This window comes from Lampris incognitus, chromosome 15 (genome assembly GCF_029633865.1).
Source record: "Lampris incognitus isolate fLamInc1 chromosome 15, fLamInc1.hap2, whole genome shotgun sequence".
NCBI classification, from domain to species: domain Eukaryota; kingdom Metazoa; phylum Chordata; class Actinopteri; order Lampriformes; family Lampridae; genus Lampris; species Lampris incognitus.
This window is the reverse complement of record NC_079225.1, coordinates 18,451,931-18,476,767: the sequence shown is the minus strand read 5'-3', so window position 1 is coordinate 18,476,767 and position 24,837 is coordinate 18,451,931. Positions and strand designations below refer to the sequence as shown.

Here is a 24,837-nt window from a genome sequence, read left to right as displayed (position 1 = left end):
TAAATAAATATATATATATATGTATATATGGTCAGTATTAGTCTAGGCTGAGTTGGAGAGGAAAACGCTTGGCAGGCAGCGTGTGTAGGGGGCGTGGTCTTCTCATCACTGTAACCGTGAGAGGGGAAAAAAAGGAGGAGGAGGAGGAGGAGGAGGGGGGCGATCTCTTCTGTAGACATTTCCGGGTCCTGTGACTTATCAGGTGGTTATCAAGTAGGAGGGGGGAGCAAATGTACTTTCTATTGTATTCCACCAGCCAGTTCACTGGTTTCTCCCGGTCCGACCTCTGGTGTCTCACGACAGCCGTGTTTGAGTTAAAAAGAAAAAAGAAAGAAAGTTGAAGTCTTGTGGAGAAAGTTCGTCATTGACCAGTCCTTTCACCATGGCCGGAGGCTCAGTGTCGGAGTGTAAGGAGTTCCTGTTCAAGGTTTTGGTGATTGGGGAACTGGGCGTCGGGAAAACCAGTATCATCAAGCGGTACGTGCACCAGCTCTTCTCGCAACACTACCGAGCGACCATCGGCGTCGACTTTGCACTAAAAGTTATCAACTGGGACAGCAAAACGCTCGTGCGGTTACAACTTTGGGATATTGCAGGTAAGGTGGCGTTTCTTCTCCTGTGTGTGTGTGTGTGTATGGGGGGGGGGTTCTCCTCATCCTCTCAACCCCACGGTGTGTGTCCGCTCCTCCTATGGTGGAGTAGAGAGCGGCGCTCCGAGTCTCACCAGGCGCCCGCAAGAGTTCAAGAGGCGGCTTGTAAATAACGTGACTCACCGGGGGGGGTCCCCTCACTTAACGACAAAAGTGCAAACGATTTGCACTGGAAAGCCCATATGCTTTAACAAGCCCCGGAATGGTGTTCCGGCTAGGGACTAGTTTATCACGTTTTGTGGGTTTCCAGTGTTGTGATCGCGCCATCTCGTAATTGCCAGTGGAATGTAGGTCACGTTATTACCGACTGGATGCTTGAGCGCCGCTGCTGTGACAAAGTTTGTTCCCCCCAAATAATACGTCCCCCGCATAATCCGAGGGTTGGCGTTGTGTCAACTCATGGGAAACACGTTTAGACTGTTTGGTATTAGTTCCCCCCCCCCCACTAGCATATTTTGTAGATTCCCCTTTTTTGTTTCGCTGTTTCATAATACCGGCACAGCTGTACTAAAAAAGTCGCATAACGAAAGCAGGGGAATTACACCGGGAAGACGCGTGTGCTTTCCTTATGCTGCTATGTAAATCGTGTTAATTATCTAATGTAAAAAATAAAAATGAAAAAATCAGTTACTCAAGATTTTGCTGTTTTCAATGTCCTTAGGTGGAATGGAAATGTACTAATAAACGTCATTCCCGCGATCCCATGGATTATATGGGATACATATAATTTGGGGGGGGCATACAAAATATGGCGTTACACCGTTCTGGACAGAGAAATGCTGCATTGGAAAGGACTATGCAAAAATGCGTTATGTTGAGGGAACTGGCACCTCCAACCTGTGCATTCCTTAAAGTTTACTGCATTCCTTAAAGTTTACTACGCAAAACAGGATGAGATCAGTGCGTGCAAATGAAGTGTTGCAAATAGAGCCCTCAGGGTTTGGGCTGTAGTTTGTTTTTTCAGCCAAATCTGAAGGAAGCGGATAGTGGTTAGTCAGTCACTGTGAACAGTTCATTGAAACGTTTCTTAGGACATGGTTTGAAGGAAACAAGTAGCAAGCCCCCTTTTCCTAACCAGCAGACAGACAGCCTAACCTCCCAAATGCATGCAAATCAATTAAAAGTGTGGATTGTGGTGGGTGAGAGAGAAAGAGAGAGAGAGTGAGAGTTTGCAGCTGTGCACTTGCAAGCGTGTGTGTGGATCTTGTGGCCTGTTGTCACACTTTACTTTTCCTTCTTGGTCCATCATATGCATCTGGAAAGCCTTGAGTTTATGCACGGATCATGTGAGTAGGCCTAAACGCACAGATAAGCCTTCTCAAATTGTTGGGTACATACACATGACTAATCTAATAACGGATGTACAATGTGATCTTTTGGGTTTGCTTCCCTTGTGTGCACACATCTTTATGCTGGAGTTCTTGCCGTACAAAAAAAAATTCATTCAGGTGCCTGGTTTTGAGTGAAAGATGAGCTTCTTATTTTTTTTATAAACAATGCAGTTCTTTTGAAATTGCAAAGCCTTGCTTGTGTGCTTGTCCTATAGTCCACCGATAAGGCTCAAAACCATGAATATTCCAGGTATTGGCTTTTTATTCCCACCATAAAATATGGCCACAGTAATTTTTTCTCATAATCCTGAAAAGGCTAAAGGCCATATTATGTGCCTGAGGGATGTGGTGCAGTCACATGCAGATGTGATAGTTGAGTAACCTTATGCGGTAGATGAAGTCTCGTAGCCTCCCTTCCCATCCCCCCCTGTATGTCTGTGTTATGTTCATCTGTTGTCTTGTTTCACTCCATTTATTGTAAAGCGACTTTGAGTACTTGAAAAGTGCTATATAAGATGGATTTATTATTATTATTATTATTATGAAGTCTGTCATTTGAAAGAAAAAAGTCAAGAGAAAGGCCTTTTGTTTGTATAATCAGCTAAGAGAAAGTGAAAGTTGGAATACTGTGATGTCCGTGCAACGCTGATTTCATTCTCTTGAAAGTTTGTCAGCACTTTAAGACTTCTGTGCTGGAGATATAGGGAGCATCAAGGGCATTTTCGAGGTGCATTGGGTTTTCCATGCAATGTATCTAACCTCTCTTTATGTCTAACTGCATTCAAAAAGTGATCAAGTCAAACCATTTTCATCCATTTGTATAACCGCACATCAACAAAAATGGAAAGCAATTAGGTTTTATTCACTTAGCATTCCTATCATAGCTTTTACGGCTTTCCCTCCTCCCCTCTCGATGGGTTTTTATCTTGGCTTGGTGAATGTTGCCATGGCCGAGCTGGTCCAGCCTTCCTCGATTTAGCAGACATTGCATGCTTAGACAGATGTGTACAGATGTTTGCTGGACTGCTGTTTTTTTTTACTTGAAGCAGTGAGAGAAAGAGGGTAGAGTTGGGAGGATGGTGGGGTGGGGGTGGGGGTGTCATCACAAAAACCAGCTTGTCTGTCACACTTTGATAGTCAGCAGGACAAAGTGAAAGCTAAATCCATGTCCTTGGTATTCTGGGATTAAGTCCTTGCTTGCACCGTGATTGGCTGGGGAGGCAGTCTAGTCTGCCTGTCACAGCCAGCAGATAGCACCCTATCAGAGGAACTGTGAGGGCTCACACACACAAACACACACACACACACACACACACACACACACACACACACACACACACACACACACACACACACACACACACACACACACACACACACACACACACATATCACTCGTAAAGCCAACCTGTAAGATGAAATATATTCAGTGATATCACCATCAGTTGAATGTGTATCTGTACAGGCCGTGGACACAGGCATGCGTTCACAAAAAAAAAAAAATATATATATATATATATATACGTATATATATATTTCTGCCAGAAAAAGTACAGTTTGTGGCCAGAAGTCGCATAGACTTAAACACTGACTTACTTTTCACACCCACACTAAGGCCTTGCCCGCACACCCCACTTAGGACAAGGAAAGTAAAGGAACGTGGGAGTGAAAGCCGAAGGTGTGTTTGCCAGGTCATTAGGACAGGTCATTCAGCCACTTAATCGTGCAGGTAGAGGAGGACTGGGCTTGGTGGAAAAAGACACAGCAACATCACGCTTCTGTTGTCTCTTTACTGACTCCAATAATGATTACAGTCTGGTAGGAATGATAGTTAGTAATCACGGTTTGGGACTAGATGGGTGTTAACATGGAAGTCAGTGTGAGGCCTGAGACTTGCCCACCCCCTCTCACCCATAATTGCTATTCTCTTCTTGTCTTGTCAGAAGTATGGACAAGATGATTATTGCCGTAGGCATGAAGTAAATAAGCTTGCACCTTGTGCCAAGCAAGGCATTAGCAGTGCCTCGATACCTTGTGAGCCGCCTTGTTCCCTACCGCCTACATAGGCAGCTGTCTAGGTAGGCAGCAATTTAACAGCAAATGAACCTTATAAGACCACTAATTGAGATATTCTACAGTGCGTGAAAAAGTATTTGCCCCCTTCCTGATTTCCTCTATTTTTGCATATTTGTCACAGCGATTGGTTTCAGGTCCTCATAAAAGATGTAATTCAAGAAAAGGAGAACTCGAGTAAACACAAAATAGTTTTTAAATGATCATTACTCTTCTTGAAGGAAAAAAGTTCTCCAACATCCATATTACCCGTGTGAAAAAGTAATTGCTCCCCTAAACTTAATAACTGGTTGTGTCTCCTTTAGCAGCAACAACTGCCACCAACCACTTGCTATAATTGGAGATCAGTCTTTCACATCACTATGGAGGAATTATGGCCCACTCTTCTTCGCAGAATTGCCGCAATTCAACGACATTGGAGGGTTTTCAAGCATGAACTCCTCGTTTAAGGTCCTGCCACAGCATCTCAATGGGGTTCAGGTCAGGACTTTGACCAGGCCACTCCAGAACCTTCATTTTGTTTCTTTTGAGCCATTCTGAGGTGGACTCACGCTTGTGTTTTAGATCATTGCCCTGCTGCATAACCCAGTTACGCTTCAGATCACAGACTGATGACCGGACCTTCTCCCTCAGAATATTCTGGTGGAGAGTCGAATTCATGGTTCCTTCAGTGATGGCAAGTCTCCCAGGCCCTGATGCAGCAAAGCATCCCCACACCATCACACCACCACCACCATGTTTGACTGTTGGTATGATGTTCTCATTGTGAAATGCTGTGTTTGCTTTACACCAGACATAACAGGACCCGTGTCTTCCAAAAAGTTCCACTTTTGACTCGTCTGTCCACATTATCCCAAAAGACTTGGGGTCATCAATGTGCTTCTTTACAAATGTGAGACGAGCACTAATGTTTCTCCGAGTTAGCAGTGGTATGTACCTTGCAACTCTCCCATTAAGTCCATTTTGTCCAGTCTCTTTCTTATTGTTGGCTCATGAACGATGACCTTAGCTGAGGCTGGAGAGGCCTGCAGTTCTTTAGGTGTTCTCCTGGGGTTTTTGTTACTTCCTGGATGAGTCGTCGCTGCAACCTTGGAGGAATTTGCCGGCCACTCCTGGGAAGATTCACCACTGTTCAAGTTTTCGCCGTTTGGAGACTATTGGCTCTCACTGTGGTTCGCTGGAGTACCAGAATTTAGAAATGACTTCGTAACCCTTTCCAGACTGATGTATCTCACCGACTTTTTTTTCTCATCTCTTCTGAAAATTTTTTTTGATGGCAGCATCGTGTGCTGCTTGTTGAGACCTTGTAGCCTACTTCACATCGATGGTAAGGTTATATATGTCATGTTTAGATTCAGCAGGGCTGGCAGTAATCAAGCCTGGGTGTGTCTGTGCTAATTGAATCCAATCATCAATTACATTTGGTTAATTGGTTGACTGAGTAACTAAGGGGGCAATTACTTTTTCACACAGGGTCAGTTGGTGTTGGATAACATTTTCCTTAAATAAATAAAATGGTCATTCAAAAACTGTATTTTTTATTTACTCGGGTTCTCTTCATCTAAGTTGTCAAACAAATAAGTTTGACAACTTTGCAGAAATAGAATAAATCAGGAAAGGGGCAAATAATGTTTCACGACACTGTAGCTAGATAGCCATTACATCACCAGTCGTTCTTGCTCGCTGCACTCGACAGGTTTTTACACACCTCAGCCATCAACTTCACTATAGTGTTCATCAGACTTTAAGTCATGGACCCTGTTTTTGACGCTTTTATGGTCATTTTGATTATTTATTTTGGAGGAACACGGATATTGACATAAGTTTTTTTTTTTGTGTGTGTTTTTTTTCCCCCATTTTTCTCCCCAACTGTACTTGGCTAATTACTTATTTTTCAAGCCGTCCCGATCTCTGCTCCACTCCCTCTGCTGATCGGGGGGGGGGGGCTGCAGACTACCACATGCCTCCTCTGATACATGTGGAGTTGCCAGCCGCTTCTTTTCACCTGACAGTGAGGCGTTTCGCCAGGGGGACGTAACACGTGGGAGGATCACGCTATTCCCCCCAGTTCCCCCTCCCCCCTAAACAGGCGCCCCAACCAACCAGAAGAGGCGCTAGAGCAGCGACCAGGACACATACCCATATCTGGCTTCCCATCCTCAGACACGGCGAATTGTGTCTGTAGGGATGCCCGACCAAGCCGGAGATAACCTGGGGATTCGATCTGGTGATCCCCGTGTTGGTAGGCAGTGGAATAGATCGCTATGATACCCGGATGCCCTAGACATAAGTTTTGCCAAGCTGTCTTTGGGCGGCAAAATTACATTTGAAAATGACTTGGGGGATCCACACTTGGTGCGTCACTTCAGATGGCCATCTTGAATGATTTTTTTTTCCAGGAAAGCTTGTCTCTGCATTGCACTGTGGGATTTTCTCATTGATTTAGGATACATATGATGCTGCCTTAAAATCTGGCCAAAACTAAGCTGCCTTAGTAGGCTGCATTTTCAAGGCATCTAAGAACTGAGATGACCTTTGTTTGAGGAACGCACATTTGATGCCTATGTAGACGACTCACTGGGTATAGCACCACAGGTTTTGTGTTGAGAGAAGGGCCACCATCAACAGCTCATCTGAGGCAATGGGAAAACCAGCAAGGGGAATACCTCAGTTCAGACTCTGTTCGGTGTTGAATGCTGTAGTAAGCTGTAGTAAGTCACCCCTCATGTGCTGCACATTGGAATTTGAATGAGCCAGTCATGTGCTCATTCTTTGTTTACAAGGTTGTTCAGTGTTTTGCTCAAGAGCGCTTTGCCTTCCCCCTGTACAGTGGTGTATTTTAGTGTTGCAGGGAACCGGTTGGTGTTCGGTGAGGGCTCACAGCCAGTTGAGTCCTAACAAACAGACAGAGAAACTTGCTGCTGTTGCTACCGCCATGTCTGGCTTGGACAGTTGCTATAGAAACCCACCCATAAAATCGCCGTGTCTACGAGCAAAGAGGAAACTTGGGTTGCTAAGGCTACAGATAACGACGAGAACAGGAACAGGTCTAATCATGGCCTAAAACTCAGTATTTGTTTTCTGTCTTAGTGAGTTATTTTAAAGTAGATTTAAAAATAGGCAGAGTATGGTGCAAGCTTTAGAATTCCATTGTTATCAATTTCTCTCTCTCTCTGTCTCTCTCCTGTGAAGACAATATGGGCTAAATTCGCCCCTCATACTAAAAAGCGAGGCACATTACAGGCCATTGCCCACAACTTTCAGTGATACTGAAGTGTTTGCTTTAGTTTCTGCTGTGCACACATGCTCTCACATGCTTACTAATATGAATTAGTGACTGACTGTGATGCATTATTGTTCCACTGCCTTCTCTTAGCCCCACCTCCACCCCACCCCGTGTTGTCCTGATTGAGTTAAGAGCATATGACTCAAATCTATCCATGAGATTTCTGTTTCATCTGCCCTTCATTAGGACTGGAAATCTGAATAAGGCTTAGTAGTCTTATGCTGGGTAGCCCTGAGTACCGGTGGGGAAAAAATGGGAAAATGTTGCAATGAAGCCAAAAACAAACACACAAAAAACATCTATACATTTTTTTATACAGTCAGGATTGATGTTAGCAATGATCTTACAAAGACCTTTCTGGATCTTTTGTTCGAATCTGTGTTACCTCCGGCTTGGCCGGGCATCCTGGTTGCTGCCCTAGCACCTCCTCTGGTCAGTCTGGGTGCCTGTTTGGGGGGGGAGGGGGAACTGGGGGGAATAGCGTGATCCTCCCACGCGCTACGTCCCCCTGGTGAAACTCCTCACTGTAAGGGGAGAAGAAGCGGCTGGTAACTCCACATGTATCGGAGGAGGCATGTGGTAGTCTGCAGCCCTCCCCGGATCAGCAGAGGGGGACGAGCAGCGTCCGGGACGGCTCGGAAGAGTGGGGTAATTGGCCAGGTACAATTGGGGAGAAAAAGGCGGGTGGAGGGGAGAAGTTTCTGAAGTTTTGAGTGTATAAATTATCAGTATACCTGAACAGATTATTGAAGGGTAAGACTTTCTTGAGGACGTTATTTACCTCAGCATGCACATCATTGGCCTTCAAAACTCACAACGTCCCCTCAAGAGCTCAGTGTGATTGAAATCGGACTGCGTTTGATTTAATGAAATAAAATCTGGAGTGAGGTGGTGCTGGGGTGAGCTTGCCACAGTGCTCTTTCTGAACAGGGTTTGGTAGTTAAATACGCTAGGGTAATTATCAGGACCTTTTTATTAAATTTTAAAGGTCAGGCATCTTGGGATTAGCTGTCATTTAGTGCCACAGACCCCTCAGTCAATAACTGAAATAACTCATTATTGCATACCACAGAGGTGTGTGTGTGTGTGTGTGTGTGTGTGTGTGTGTGTGTGTGTGCGTGCACTTGCTCGTGTGCACATGCAGAAACGCATGCATGCATCTACAGCCATGTTGTTGGTATTGATGAATACAATATAAGTCTTTTTGTCCAGCCAGTTCGTCTCTCTCGGGAGGAGCACTCCTACACAATGTGGTTTCCGCCTCCAGACTGGCTACGCTTACATATCGATCCCACACCAAGGAGCGGGTGTCACTGCAAACCAACCGCACCACTGAAGCATAGCGATGATGTCATGTGTGCCTCCTCAACTGCATGGTACAATTTAACAGTTCCTGGAACAACATAGTAATTATTACTCTTATAACGCTCATTGCTTGTGTCTCGTGATAAATCATGCAATAACCGTGATTAAAGCACATCCATCCATCCATTATCCAAACCGCTTATCCTGCTCTCAGGGTCACAGGGATGCTGGAGCCTATCCCAGCATTCATTGGGCGGCAGGCGGGGAGACACCCTGGACAGGCCGCCAGGCCATCACAGGGCCGTCAAACACACACACCTAGGGACAATTTAGTACGGCCGATTCACCTGGCCTACATGTCTTTGGACTGTGGGAGGAAACCCATTTGATTAAATTAATGAATACTTAAATAAATATATAATAATATATAGTATACATTATACTATATAGGGATTAATAATAGTATTATATATATATATATATATATATATATATATATATATATATATATATATATATATATGGTATGGCCAACTTGGCAGCTGATGAGTGCGTGACGCACGAAACAGGCTTGTACTGCTATGAATTAAAGGTTTTTTTCCTACATCTATCTTAATATTATAATATATATAATAGATAATATACTATGTATAGTATAATGTATATTAGATATAATATGTCATACTATATAATAATAATTAAATAATAATAATAATTAAATGATTAAATAAGAATTAATGATTGACCCATTTGATTAAAGCACAGTGTTTATTTTTTTAAATCCCATGTGGTGTGGAGCATTTCGTAATGTCAGTGCATTCCAGGAAATGGATCTACAGTTTTTGCCCCCTGCAATAACCACAAATCAGTTCCTTGTCTTTTTTATGAGCTGCCGGTGATAAGCCCTGTCATCCCAATGCTTCAGTCCCTTCTCTCAGCTTGCGCAAGAATTTTTAAAGACGGTGTGGAAGTCCAAAATGGTATAATGGCTTCCCTTGTTTCCATTTTGTTCAAGGGCAGCGGGTTTGGAGTTTGTAACTTGGCTGAATAAACCTCGGTATCCCTCACTACTCCTCTCAGCAGTTATTAATGATATCTGTGCCTCACACCTCCTGTCGGAAAAAAATAAGCCACCATTTGAAAATGTCTGATCTTGTCATGTTTCACCCATATTTGAGTCTGCAGTCCATCATGTTCACCCGGTCACTCAGTTCTAGCTGAAACCAATACCAGGGTCACACACAAGCCTCCAACAGATTAAAATAAGAAAAGAACAGAAGAAGAAAACCTTTGCGAACTTGGAAGCGGGTCCTCAACGTTCTGCATGCCCTCCTATTGGCCATACAAACTCCACAAGGCTTGGAAATGAAGGCTTTATTTCAGTCTACCAACTCCCTATCCCTCTGTGTCGTGTCTCTGGTGGATTCACCTGGGGTTACTGCAGCTAAAATTAGCCTCTCAATTATGAGCAATTACCGGCAGGCCTATGGGCCCCGCAGTGTATTCGCTCCCTTGCTCACACCTGCATTGCACTGCACCGTTCCTTGCGTGGCTTTGGTAAGTACCTACAGATAAACAACAAGTATGCGGGGAGGAAGTGCCTTCACGGTTCCTCAAACTCTCTCCTTGTTCCTGTTTTGATTTTGAAGTTTAGTTGAAGCGGCATCTGCAGCGAGTTGCTCGCTGTACCATGTAAACTGACTGTTGAATGGGCTTTTCTGCTACATCCATCAAGCACCAGCTCAAGGAAATGGATGTGTGTGTGTGCATGTGTGCATATGTGTTTGAATGTGCGTGTGTTTGTCTGCATGTGTGTTAATGTAGCTTCTCAACATTTAATAGTTTCCAATTATGTTGAGCTGGTAACTTCGATGATACATTTTATTTGTGGGTGCCTTTCCGAGCACTCAAGGACACCTTACAGAACACAGTTAAAAAAAAAACCCAAAGCAAGCAGCACTGTATCAGACAGCATAATTCAAAACAAAGCAGGGTAGACAATAAAAGTTATTATACAACAGTTAGTTCCAACCAAGTCATTTGATTGGACAAGAGGTATTCCATGAGTGCTGATATTCAGTATAACAGCACTGGGGCTTTTAACTATATGTATCACTCCGCCGCACAGGTGTTCTATTAATAACCATTAATTAGGCTACATTAACGGCCGTTATCAATATCAGATTGTAACAAACTTGCACGGCAAAGATTGCTATAGTTTCACAAATAACATTTGAGTTAAATTACGAATGGTCGTCAGAAGAGGACGAAGGGAAGGAAAGCTTAGATAGGCCTACTTCAGTGCAAACCTCCGGGTGTGCTGATATGGAGCGACGTACTGTCTGGTTGCTCGTCGGAATCACACATGCCACCCGAGCGACTGTCAGTGTCAACACTCTTATTTCACTCATTGCACAATAAATGGAAACGTCCAGATTAATGTACAATGATACAAAGTAGCTAGCCAGCAGTAACGTGTGTAGACCTATACAAAGTAGCAAGCAGTGCAGGAGAATGTTTTGTGTTCAGGTTGCCTGGCAACGGTTCAAGTTCAAGAGCGCAGTTGTGGAACTATTTGTTGGCGGAGCTGAATAAATGATTAAATAAACAAACGAATCATAATTTGTTGTCGCTTATTACTGTTAACCAATAAATGGCGATTGTAGAACTGTTGTATAAAAACAATATCACACTCGAGGTCGTGCTGCTATGCTGATATTCAGTATAACGGCACTCCCTCTTGTGTGATATTGCTTAAATACAACAGATAAATCATCATCTGCACAAAACTCAGTGAAGCGTGGATCAGACTAGATATGTCAGTTTGAAAAGGTAGGTTTTGAGATGGGATTTGAAGGCTGAAAGAGAGTCAGTGTTGTGAATGTCTTGTGGGAGAGAGGTCCATAGGTGGGGGAGGGGGGGCAGGATGACTGAAGGCTCTAGACCCCATGGTAGTCAAGCGGGCCGATGGTGTAGTGAGTTGGAGAGCAGAAGAGGATGTGAGAGTGTGGGAGGGCGTGTGGATATGAAGGAGTTCAGAAAGACATGAAGGAGCTAGGTTACGAAGGGCCTTTAAGGAGAGAAGCAGGATCTTGAAGTCGATAGGATATTTAGCAGGGAGCCAATGGAGCTGCTGAAGAACATACAAGTCGAGAACATACAAGTTGCTTCGATCGTACAAGTCTGTCTTTGTGGGTAGCTGCCTGTTTTCGTAGAAGTGAGAGGAAAAACAACTGAAATCCAAAGCATATGAACAACACACGCCATCGTCTCACTGACTTTTATGTCAGATTTATTTATTTATTTTTGTAAGTGGAAATATATTTCCCTTGCAAAGGAGTGCTGTCTCAAGTGGCAACGCAAAGCCCTTCTACCTATAACTATAAGCCTCCGACATGAAGAGGATGAAGTCTTTCGTGACTCTTTCCAAGACCGATTTTGAACATGTTTTGATTCTCTGTATGCACCTGAGAGCTGCCGTAGTCCTGCTGAAGGATGATGACATTATTACCTTGGTTGTTCAGCTTTGGGCTTAGGCTACTCCTCTCTCCTCCAGACATATAGCATAGCAGCATGTGTTCAATAGAGGTTCAGGGCGTATTTCATTCAGCTGTTCGCCCGTCATGCTTTTACTCACCCTGCCGGTTGATGGCGGTTGACTCGGTGGGGAGACACGTGGAAGCTGCTTCAAGGGATCGTCACAAAGCTCCGAGATGTCAGGACTGATATCAAGAGAGATTTTGATCTTACATGAGCGTTTCCCGTTCATACAGTTACAGCACACAAAATTCATAGAAAATCATACAACATATATAATACAGTTATATATGTTGATATAATTTTGATGAAAAAAAAAAAAAGGTACTTGTTACAAAAGTTAAATTTAAATCTAAATTGCCCTTATTCCTTATGCAAGGCCTTAGATGCATGCTTGACAACACAATGAGGTTTATCTAAATCAGCGGCACTCAGTTAAGGGTAATGGAGAGCCATGTGTGCAGGTTTTCGTAACCACCCAGTACTACACTTGGGCCGCGTCTGAGACCACATACTAACATAGTACCTACTAGATACCAGAGTATGTACTGCACACTCAGTTCTGTTATTCAAGAAATAAATTTAAGTTATTCAATGTGCTGTTATAGAAAAGACCATTGAAACTGCACAAATTCCTCTCATTACTCATTATCCTCCTTTACTGAGCTTTGCATAAAACAAAAAACACATTAAATATGAAACGCAGACTAAAATAAAAAGACATTTTAAGGCGTCCGGGTAGTATGGCAGTCTATTCCGTTGCCTACCAACACGGGGATTGCCGGATCGAATCCCCGTGTCACCTCTGTCTCTACAGACACAATTGGCCATGTCTGCGGGTGAGAAGCCGGATGTGGGTATGTGTCCTGGTCGCCGCACTACCGCCTCCTCTGGTCAGTCGGGGTACCTGTTGGGGGGGGGGGCTGGGGGGAATGGCGTGAGCCTCCCACGTGCCACGTCTCCCTGATGAAACTCCTCACTGTCAGGTGAAAAGAAGCAGCTGGCGACTCCACATGTATCAGAGGAGGCATGTGGTAGTCTGCAGCCCTCCCTGGATCGGCAGAGGGTATGGAGCAGTGACCGGGGTGGCTTGGAAGAGTGGGGTAATTGGCCAAATACAATTAGGGAGAAAAGGGGGGGGGGAGAAGCGCAGAATAAGAAAAAGACATTAAAAAAAAAGAACTGAAAAGATAAAAAATGCAAAGTAATAAAATAGCCAGAAACATGACAGTGCTACATACCATATGGATGTCATCATTACTGTGAGTACATGTGTAGTATAGGTGATCATGTGCTGAGTATATGGGTCCCTATACAGGGTGGCAGTGGCTCAGGAGGGAGAGCGGTTGTTCAGCAATTGAAAGGTGGCTAGTTTGATGCCAGCCAATTGTCACTTGGTGTCTGTCGAGGTGTCCTTGAGCAAGCCACTGAAGCCCTGATGAGCAGGTTGGTGCCTCGCACGGCCACCTCCGCTGTCACTATTTATGACTGTGTAGTGTGAAGGTGAGGCATAAACTGTAAATGGCTTTGCAGAAAAGCGCTAAATAAATGCACATCATTTCAATTTTATGGGTGTAATGTAGTTTAACACACAACCCGGCTGGTTTTACTCAGTAGTTCCCCCTGTCTGGGTGAACCTAATGTTTGCTCATAAGTGAAATCAGCTGATATGGTGGAGTGAAAACCTACATACATATGGACCGTTATGGCTCGGGATGGAATACCACTGATGTAGATGATATGATGTGCTCAGCTGTGTGCTTACGACGAGACAGGGATGTGTAAAATATCTCCATGTTCAACGGCTCATTTATTTGCTTACACTCACTAGTAACTTGCTGTGCAATAGTCCACATCGAGCATTCACACCGAAACCTAATTAAGACAACAGGCTAATGTACTAACCAATGTCTTAACACAATGAGCTGCTCTGCCAGGTGGAGGAGAGGACATCAAGCTACGCTGTCATGAAGCTTGTGGCCCATCTCAAAGGCAACGTCATTCACTAAACTACCAAAATTAGCTGTAACGGGTTGAATGTGTAAATGCCGATATGTAATTTTATTTATTTTTTCGAGCTGGTTCTGCAGCAGCACAAGACTCAGCAGTTATGCTGTAGTGTAACTGCTGAACCTTTCAGCAAACCCGACTCACCTTTGTCACTATCCTCCAACTATCTTTTTTTTTGTGGAATTTTCTTCCTTTTTCTCCCCAATTGTATCCAGCCATTTACCCCACTTTTCTGAGCTGTCCCCGTCGCTGCTCCACCTCCTCTGCCGATCCGGGGACGGCTGCAGACTATGACATGTCTTCTCCAATACATGTGGAGTCGCCAGCCACTTCTTTTCACCTGACAGTGAGGAGTTTCACCAGGGGGATGTAGCGTGTGGGAGGATCACACTATTCCCCCCCAGTTCCCCCTCTCCCCTGAACAGGTGCCCCGACCGACCAGAGGAGGCGCTAGTGCAGCAACCAGGACACATAATCACATCCAGCTTCCCACCTGCAAACACGGCCAATTGTGTCTGTAGGGACATCCAACCAAGCGGAAGTAACACGGAAGTAACGCTGGTATTCGAACTGGCGATCCCCATGTTGGTAGACAACAGAATAGACTGCTACACCACCCGGAAGCCCTATTCTCCAACTATTGTCTGCCTCAACATCTTCATCTCCAAATATGGCAATGTAATTACATTACCGAGTGCATGTTCAAGAGAAGGTATGAGGGTGTATGTTTGTGTGTTGAGGGGAGAATACATGCCCTAATTTAGCTAAGGGGTAACTAGGAGTGAGTTGATGGTGGGTGATTGGGTTAAAGTCGGGGGGCGTGTGTGTGTGTGTGTGTGTGTGTGTGTGTGTGTGTGTGTGTGTGTGTGTGTGTGTGTGTGTGTGTGTGTGTGTGTTTTGGGAGAAAGGAGGGTTGTACCGATGCTAGCTAATGATGATTAACAACATCATTTGTTGATACTGCAAGCAGAGTGCCATCAGATATATTGCTATTGCAGGTACACAGACCACAATTAAAACCCACCACTTACCAAATACAGCTGTAAAACTAGTAAGCCACTATACTAAGCAGCTAATATGTGAGTGGGCGAGCTACTACCCGACTACAAACAGCATGATAATAAATGAAGCAAGACAAACAAGCAACATTTCTATGCATACCAGCTACTTCATTATAACCCTGTTATGACCAAAACAAGCACTATCAAATATTTTGCACAGCTTATGCATAGCATAGGGATTTATACGCCCCATTCAGAATACTTTCCTTCTCACCTGCAGTGATTCACTAGCTCTCACTGCTGTCTCCAAAAAAACATTTCCACTTGTTTCGAGCTCTGTTCACAAGTACCTACTTTGCTTAGGGACGATAAAGTAGACTTAACAGATGACCTCTGCTGGCTGCACTCTCGCTTTCCATCCACGCTGCTTTGCCTCCACAGCTAACTCAGAATAAACACCTTCTCCTCTCATGTGCTTTATTTACCACATCCTCCCAGGGCACAGTGAGTTCACCAAACAGCACAAGAAGCTGCAGCGTGGACCACACCAGCCAAGTCCTGCCTTAGACAAATGTTCAGTATTACCATTTACGATACCAGCAGCTTGCCCAAATATGCCCGTATTTGCCAATCTACTCTTAGCTGTCCTTAAGTATGCCTGTCCAAAAAAATACTGTCTCAGTCTTTTGTTCCTGAAGGACAAAACCCATGCCCCCCCCTTTTTTTCTTCCCAATTGTACCTGGCCAATTCCCCTACTCTTCTGAGCCGTCCGGGTTGCTGCCCCAACCCCTCTGCCGATCCAGGGAGGGCTGGCGACTACCACGTGCCTCCTCTGATACATGTGGAGTCGCCAGCCGCTTTTTACCTGACAGTGAGGAGTTTTGCCAGGGGGACGTAGTGCGTGGGAGGATCAAGCCATTCCCCCCAGTTCCCCCTCTCCCCTAAACCGGCACCCCGACCGACCAGAGGAGGCACTAGTGCAGCGACCAGGACACATACCCACATCCGGCTTCCCATCCGCAGATATGGCCAATTGTGTCTGTAGGGATGCCCAACCAAGCCAGAGGTAACACGGGAATTCGAACCGTCGATCCCCGTGTTGGTAGATAACGGAATACACTGCTATGCTACAAAACCCATGCTTTTTAATGAAATGATTTCCCCGCATCTAACCTTCATTAATGCAGCCAGACACCTTCCAGGTGCATCTTTCCTGCAAAAGGCTCATTTTATACCCTGACCAAAATATGCCTGAACATGATAGACTGTGAGCAGTGGCTGCTGGGATGGGCTCCAGCATCCTCGCGACCCTGAGTCAGGATAAGCTGTTTGGATAATGAATGAATGAATGAATAATAGACATGCAAAGTCGTTGCTTGCCTATTAGTTAAGGTTTTGGGTGTATTTTGGCACATCATAGGTGGCAGTCTGGCAACTATAGTAAATTTAACTGAATTTATCTCTTTAGCCATGTTTATCTCTCTCAACATTTCCCCAATTCATCCACTCACCCTGCTTTACTGGGAGAGCTCACTACCTCCTCCTGCCCATGTATTTGCTGCACAGTTCCTTCACATCATTTCCCCAGATGGGAGGTACATTCCCCGCTAATCAATACGCTCTCGGCGCGCAGTTGTCCAGTGAGGAGCAAGGGGTCTATTTGTTGGATAAATATCAGTGATTGACCTGCAGAGACGTTTTAATCACCAATTCAGTGTTGTTAGATAAGTAGAGCCCTCCTCAGATTGACGCTGGCACTTCCTACCCTGCCAGTAATCCCACTTGCTTTGCCGTTTGTGAAATACCATCTCACATTCTCTCAGAGAATGACAAGTAATGATTTCATTGTCGTGGCAGATTATTCCGACTCCTCTTATCTCCATGAATCGGGCTCATAACAAATTTGAGAAAGTAGGTCAAATGAGAGGTAAGTCTTTCCCCATCTTTTTTGGCCAGGTAGGAGACAAAAGATGTCGTGCCACCACAACTCATTGACAAGTTTGAGAATGAAAAATCTCTCATCTTTACAATTGGCAAGCTCAAAGGTAGACATTTTGTTCATTTTAGGGATCCTTTGCTGGTGTTTAGCTTCACATCTATTTTTGACATGTGACACATCCACACATTTTCATAACAAGATGCAAATCCATACCTCTATTACTCACATAGCTTAGCATTTTAACAACCTCTCTGTTGCCTTTTGCTTCTTTGGAAAAAAAATAAAAAAACACATATTTGATCCTATTCTTTTCCCCATCCTCCAGGTCAGGAACGTTTTGGGAATATGACGCGGGTGTACTACAAAGAGGCGGTGGGGGCGTTTGTGGTGTTTGACGTGACGAGGGGTTCCACGTTTGAGGCCGTGTCCAAATGGAAACATGACCTGGACAGCAAGGTTAAGCTGGCCAACGGCAGCCCCATCCCCTCAGTGCTCCTGGCCAATAAATGTGACCAGAAGAAGGAAAATTCCAACAATGCATCCCTAATGGACAACTTCTGCAGAGAGACCGGCTTTCTCGGCTGGTTTGAAACCTCGGCTAAGGTGAGCGACGTGTACACGACCCAGAAGCTGTCAGTCTCCCAGATGCACAACACAGACTCACAAAGTCTCACTACATTCTATATCATTTTATGTTTTAAGGGTCTACTTCCTGTTTCAGCTGTTTCTTTTGAGAATGCGTCGCAGTAGCTGTTTGACACTTGCTAGGTGTCATGTAACTATGCACACATGCACGAGGCATTTAGGATTACCCTGTAATTCAGATTAATTCAGAGATTCATAGAAATGTCCATACTGCATCACATACCAAGCTGGTTAAAATACCTTGCATCGGACGTCTGGGTGATGTGGTGGTCCATTCCGTTGCCTACCAACACGGGGATCGGCGGTTCGAATCCCCATGTTGCCTCCGGCTTGGTCGGGCGTCCCTACAGACACAATTGGCCGTGTCTGCGGGTGGGAAGCCGGATGTGGGTATGTGTCCTGGTCGCTGCACTAGCACCTCCTCTGCTTGGTCAGGGTGCCTGTTCGGGGGGGGGGGGTGAATTGGGGGGAATAGCGTGATCCTCCCACGCGCTACATCCCTCTGGCGAAACTCCTCACTGTCAGGTGAAAAGAAGCGGCTGGCGACTCCACATGTATTGGAGTAGGCATGTGGTAGTCTGCAGCCCTCCCTGGATTGGCAGAGGGGGTGGAGCAGCGACCGGGATGGCTCGGAAGAGTGGAGTAATTGGCCAATTACAATTGGGGAGAAAAAGGGGGAATAATCAAAAAAAAAATGTTTGAAGTGGTTGAAAGGAGACAACCTGACAAGAAACGACTCTGTTGATAAGTTCTTAGTAGTCGCACAGAGTGGAGGCTGTGGTTGGAAATAATTTGTGATTTGTTATGTTTTGGTTTGGAGGTCAAATAACACTTAAAAAACCCCAGACAATTTTGGTAATATATATATATATATATATATATATATATATATATATATATATATTAGTGGCATTTTAGAGAATCAGTGTTTGAACAGTCTTCTGTGGTAAATAAGCTGGTTTCTGTAAAAAGACATTTTCAAAACACTAATTTATTTTTCTTTGCTTTTTAGGAAAAAAAAACATTAAGATATTAAATAAAGCCACTTCAGGCTCCAGAGTGCTAAATCCTTGAGAGTTTGGCTTTGAGAACAAAAACAAAAAAAGGAGGGGAGGGGGTTTCATAAGGAACAGCCTTTTAAGTATGGAAAATGATTTCCCCCCCATTTATTTTCCCATTCATGTCTATGGGGAGGTCGGCACTGGAGGGGCTCAACAGTAGTCTAGGCCACTGCAGAGGCGTGACTTCAAATCAAAGCCAGCTGTCTGCTCTCCAACCTCCGTACAAACTGATTACACATCCCCGACATAGCACGGCCCCTTTTCAGATGGCTATGAATCATCCTCATCTGTGCTTTCACGTCATTAGGGAATTAAGAAGAAAAAAAATGGTGAAAACCATTCGTTCAATCGATCCTCACCACTCTGCAGGCCATGCGTAACCCGGGTTTTTATTTTGGACCCATAAATCCTTTGCTGCTGCTTTCAGTGAGGCCGGGTGGGAAACAGAAGTGGCACATGAATGAAATGGTAAGATCGGCCCGCCGTCGGGAACGGTTAGCGTGAACGGCAACACATGTTCCCTCTTCTGCAAGGGGAATTACCTTCTTTTTTTTGTTTTTGTTTTGAGAAGAAAGGAGAAAATTGTTATGGTGCATGCCACATAACCGTAACATCCCTGGTTCGATTCCAGCAAGGGACCTTTGTTGCATGTCATGCTCATCTCCCTCCCCCCTTGCTTCCTGTCCTCCTTGTCATGGTCCACTATCCAATACAGGCAAAAAAAAATGCCAAAAAAAAAAAGAGGCCATCTGTCTGCCATGTATTTATTATTTATTTTTTTAATCCCCCCCCCTTTTCTCCCCAGTTATATACAGCCAATTACCCCACTCTTCTGAGCCGTCCCGGTCGCTGCTCCACCCCCTCTGCCAATCCGGGGAGGGCTGCAGACTACCACATGCCTCCTCCGATACATGTGGAGTCACCAGCCGCTTCTTTTCACCTGACAGTGAGGAGTTTCACCAGGGGGACGTAGCGCTTGGGAGGATCACGCTATTTCCCAAAGTTCCCCCTCCCCCTGAATAGGCGCCCCGACCGACCAGAGGAGGCGCTAGTGCAGCGACCAGGACACATCCGGCTTCCCACCTGCAGACACGGCCAATTGTGCCTGTAGGGACGCCCGACCAAGCCGGAGGTAACACGGGGATTCGAACCAGCGACCCCCGTGTTGGTAGGCAACGGAATAGATCGCCACGCCACCAGGACATCCCACTTTATTATTTGTAATAAATAACTTGCGCTGTAGCTTTCTACTCAAACACAAATTGTATACATTAGCAATTTATCGATAAGCCAGATGAATTAAAAACACCACAAACATTGCTAAGCTTACAGCTCACCCGTTTGTTTTTTTGCTGTAAACTAAATCCAGTTAACTGTCAGCTCATCGGGAACAATTTTACTGCTAAAAATATGGCAAGGGTTACTGCAAATATGCGCTGGGCTAATACTGTTTGCAATTAGAAAAAAAAAAAGAAAATGTTGCCGAGTTCTTGCTGCTCCATCACATGCCTCTGTTGCACAAGCATGGTATTAATATACTCGTGTTATTTCTGCGTTTGTCACTCTTCATTTTATGGCCCGTCATTCTTCCTCAGTTCTCGTCTTTCTCGTGTTGTCTAAAAGGCTGAAGAGCTGTCTGCCATTGTTTTCATGCACCGCCACCACAACGTGGTCGGCTGCTGTTCACAGCAGTCTTTAACTTTCCTGGGATTTCCAGAAGAAATTTAAAGAAAAGGGCTTCGGTTATATTGTGATCGACAAAGCTACTCAGAAAATTAAAAATTAACAAAAATCAGAATGCTTTAAAGGTAGGACTGGCAGAAATAAACTTATTCTTATGACACAACATCCAGAATGTGCAGAACAAATATGCTGAGTGAATACACTGTAATTTGTATTGAAGTTATTGCTGCAGTCTGCTGACCTGGGATCAGCCTCTGCTGGTCAACAGAGATAGCCTAACAGACATGTTGCCCTATTTACAGTCAAGCATCATGTGTGTGATGTTGGGCAGTGGAGCTGCAGCCTGCCAATAACAAGAAAGTTGGGTACCGTCAAACACACTGCTGATGGAGGCAGCATGGGCTGTTGACACTGTTTTTTGCATGAGTAAATAGGTGCAGCAGGGCTGGGATTTGTATAAGGACTTTTCACTGTTTCGTTGTCATCGCAACCAACATCAGTCACATGGACCTTTTGCCTCCGTTGTAGACGTAGAGACCTAAGCACTACGGTTATATAAGGAACTGTGACATGCTGTGGTCAATATATTAAGAGTTTGAAAACTTATTCAGTAATAGAAAATGTCCTTTCTGTTTTCTATCAATTTTTCATAGTTTCTTTGTCCATCAGATAAGTATTTTTAAACGCCTCTGCCACATTCAATTACCTTTCAAATTCCTCTTCCTTCTCTGTCGCATTACTTTGCTTCGAACTGGCCTTAAATTAGGGTAAGCAGGTATACTGGTACCCTAACCGTTATGTTTGACCTTAACTAGTAAGGTAACCACTGGGTGGCACGGTGGCCCAGTGGTTAGCACTGTTGCTTCACAGCAAGAAGGTCCTGGGTCGAACCCCAGGCTGTCCCAGGTCCTTTCTTTGTGGAGTTTGCATGTTCTCCCCATGTCTGCATGGGTTTCCTCCAGGTGCTCTGGTTTCCTCTCACCATCAAAAGGACATGCATGTTAGGGTTACTACTCCTGTCTGTGCCCCTGAGCAAGGCAATGGAAAGAAGAACTGGAGTTGGTCCCCGGGCGCTGCAGCTGCCCACTGCTCCTGTACAGTAGGATGGGTTAAATGCAGAGAACACATGTCATTGTAAAAATACAATTCGTTGTAAGAATACAATGACAAAATAAAGAGGCTTTTTTGGGGGAGGGGATTTTTCCGCCTTTTTCTCCCAATCGTATCCAGCCAATTATCCCCCTCTTCCGAGCCGTCCTGGTTGATGCTCCACCCCCTCTGCTGATCCGGGGAGGGCTGCAGACTACCACATGCCTCCTCTGATACATGTGGAGTCACCAGCCACTTGTTTTCACCTGACAATGAGGAGTTTCGCCAGGGGGACATGGCATGTGGGAGGATCATGCCATTCTGGCGATTCCTGTGTTGGTAGGCAATGGAATAGACTGCCACGCCACCCGGACGCCTGGAATGGCTTTTTCTAATGAAGATTTTGGCTTGGTTTTGATTGTCACATTCTTCTTTTCATCAAAACAGCCATGAGATATGTTTAACACCATCACACCATATCCCTGCTATTGAAGAGTAGACGGGACATCACTGTTTGCATTCACATGATACACTAATTAGTCATAAAGCATGAGATTACAATATAATGTGACTTGTAAATGATAGACGAAATCTTTTCTTTGCCAGACTGCGCTTTTAATTAGCATCTCACATAATCAAAAACAGGTGTCTCATTTGGTGTCCCTGATACATAATCAGTGTGCTTTTATAATATTTGCAAATTGAAATTTTGCTTCTCCCAGTAGATTTTTTTTCTTTTTTTAATGCATCCTACATGCCTATTCAGTGTTTATCATACTCAATTACACTCAATAATCTCTGCAGGGGCTCTTGTAAATATCTTACTGGCTGAAGGGATTGTAAATATGTTCTGCAGATTTAGTCGTACTTAGTCATACTTAGTCATGTAGGTTTTGTCAGTTCATTGAATGTTGCCCCCCCCCCCCTCATTTGGCACGCAACAAATCTGACATCTGGTCCTTTTTGATATTTCCAGGACAACATCAATGTGGACGAGGCAGCACGTTTCCTTGTAGAGAACATCTTGGCCAATGACAAAGGCTTGCCGTACGAGGAGAGCAACGGAGAGCGGATCAAACTGCACCAGGAGACTGTGGCTGCCGAGAGCAAGTCAGGCTGCTGCTAACACTTAACCCGCACTGCCATCAACCCTGTCCTGGCACGCCCCCAACCACGCACCTACCATGTGGCTCCATCCTCCTGCCGAGGCCTTGGACATGAGTAGGAATTTCGGAGTCTCTAGACTCTTTAATTCCCAAATCCTCTTGCCACAGTGTAAACCCATCTGGTCTTTTCAACTGTTGCTTTTTCGACCTTTTCCCCCACTGAGCCATGAATAGTCGCCTACTCTGACTCTCCAGTTGTTCCTAATATTTTTCCCATCATTTCAGTATGTCTTTTTTTTTTGTTGCTTTCCTTCAAACTAGAGGGCCTGTATCACACGTTTTTGTCAACTTACATCTCCGTAATTGTGGACTGCACCCCATGTTGCTGAACCTCGGCACGCCCATGTTGTTCCCGGCCACACTGGGAATCCTGGACTGTATCACACCAGCTGAAGGGTTGCAAACTGAGTAACGTTGATACTCACAAGCTAACAAAAGCAACCCGTAACAGCCTGTAGATTTTTTTTCCAGATTGTCCATTTTGTGTGTCCCCCCCCCCCCCCCCACATTCCTCTTTATATCTGTTCCCTGGTCAGTCAGGTAGCTCTTGTGTGCCACAATGGAGACTTTATTGACGGGTGTTTCACCAGTTAATTGAGATGAAAAACATATGTAGATGACTCATAAACAAGCATCTTATTGATGATCTTGCCTCCATCTGTCTTTTATATTGGCTTGCAATGTAAAAAGCAAGGAAAGGGGCATCGCACATTTAGCAATGTCGCACTACTATTTTTCATAATGGTTTCTCAAGCTTGGTTGTCTTTTCTTTGTGTACGTGACCACATGTAGCCGAATAATGCACAACAGTAAGTGTTTTTTGTTTTAACATGAAGGTTTGTCACTTTTTTTAGTGTACTCTCCAAGCACTCACAAAATGGGCAAAAAAGCCCATCATATCAGCATTCTGAAGGAATAATGAGTAATGAAGGTATTATATAAGAAATGGAATGAACTCTGTTTCAATTTGTATTTCTTTAATTGTACAAAAAGGTACATCTGAGGTATGTATTTTTTAAACTCTTCGGCCGTACATAGTTGGTGGGCTAGCTCGTGGCTAACATCAGAGGATTTCTCCATCTCGTCTTATGGGGATTTCAGTCTCTCTTGATGTTAGTCAACTTTTTTCTGTTTTGAATATGGAGTTTGGATTATGAAGTTTACACATAAAAAATACGTAGTCTACTCCAAGAGCAGAAAAGAATAAACATTTTTAAAAGCTTATTTTGCTGTTCCTCATTCCAGCTGTTGCAGCTGAGAGATCTACCGCCTGTCTTTATCGATGTACAGACAAGGCATTTTGTCATTCAATAAACAGAAAAAAAACTCCAGGTACAGTGAGGTGCGATGGATTAAATACTACTCTGTCAGAATGGAAAGGATATATTTCAACCACGGATCAAGGACAAACTATTCGCAGTCCACAACCCAGTTGCATTTTCCAGATTATTGTAACAAGCTGAAAGAAACAGCATCATCTCACATGTCGAGGTCTTCCTGGTTTACATGTAACACATTTTCCAGTGGCATTCAGTCTAAACACGAATGATTGTCGCAGAGACAACAGGCCACTGATATGGCAGCGAAAACCTATTGCAAAAAAAGTTGTCACAAATGATAAAAATTACATTCTGGCTTTTCTCGAACAATGAACAGAGTGAGACTGTAAATGTTTGCAAGGGGTAGTATGTTTGATGTCTGACGATAATACAAATTGCTCAATTTTGCTGCTTCCCAAAATCTTGATTGTTAATTTGACACAATAAATAACCCTGAATTTGGACCAAATCTGTTGATGATCATGTGACACACACACACGACCAGAATAATGATTGACAGTAAAAGTGTGAATTAGATATGATGCATTTAAGGACATTTGAACATTGTGTGTGTGTGTGTGTGTGTGTGTGTGTGTGTGTGTACCATGGAGATAGGCATAGCTCATGTCTATTGGGGGAAATGGTTGTGGAAATATTGCATGAACAATAGATGTGCAAGAGGAAATACAGGAAAAGACAGTATTATGCAACTCTTCCCGAGGAGGGATATCTCTCTGAGGG

At 44.3% G+C, this 24,837-nt stretch overlaps 1 protein-coding gene across 1 annotated transcript; it reads left to right on the top strand.

Moving 5' to 3' along the window:
• Positions 1-227: 227 nt before the first annotated feature.
• Positions 228-24,552, top strand: rab32a (RAB32a, member RAS oncogene family). The gene is made up of 3 exons (XM_056294109.1): positions 228-596; positions 17,459-17,736; positions 22,588-24,552. The coding sequence occupies exons 1-3, from the start codon at positions 383-385 to the stop codon at positions 22,735-22,737; spliced, it is 642 nt and encodes a 213-aa protein (XP_056150084.1). The 5' UTR covers positions 228-382; the 3' UTR covers positions 22,738-24,552.
• Positions 24,553-24,837: the final 285 nt, after the last annotated feature.

Bases quoted from the DNA above. Each gene is read 5' to 3' on its own strand.
- rab32a (XM_056294109.1), top strand. From the start codon at position 383: ATGGCCGGAGGCTCAGTGTCGGAGTGTAAGGAGTTCCTGTTCAAGGTT. The intron at 597-17,458 runs GTAAGGTGGCGT...CCCATCCTCCAG, and splicing joins ACAACTTTGGGATATTGCAG to GTCAGGAACGTTTTGGGAAT. The intron at 17,737-22,587 runs GTGAGCGACGTG...TGATATTTCCAG, and splicing joins GGTTTGAAACCTCGGCTAAG to GACAACATCAATGTGGACGA.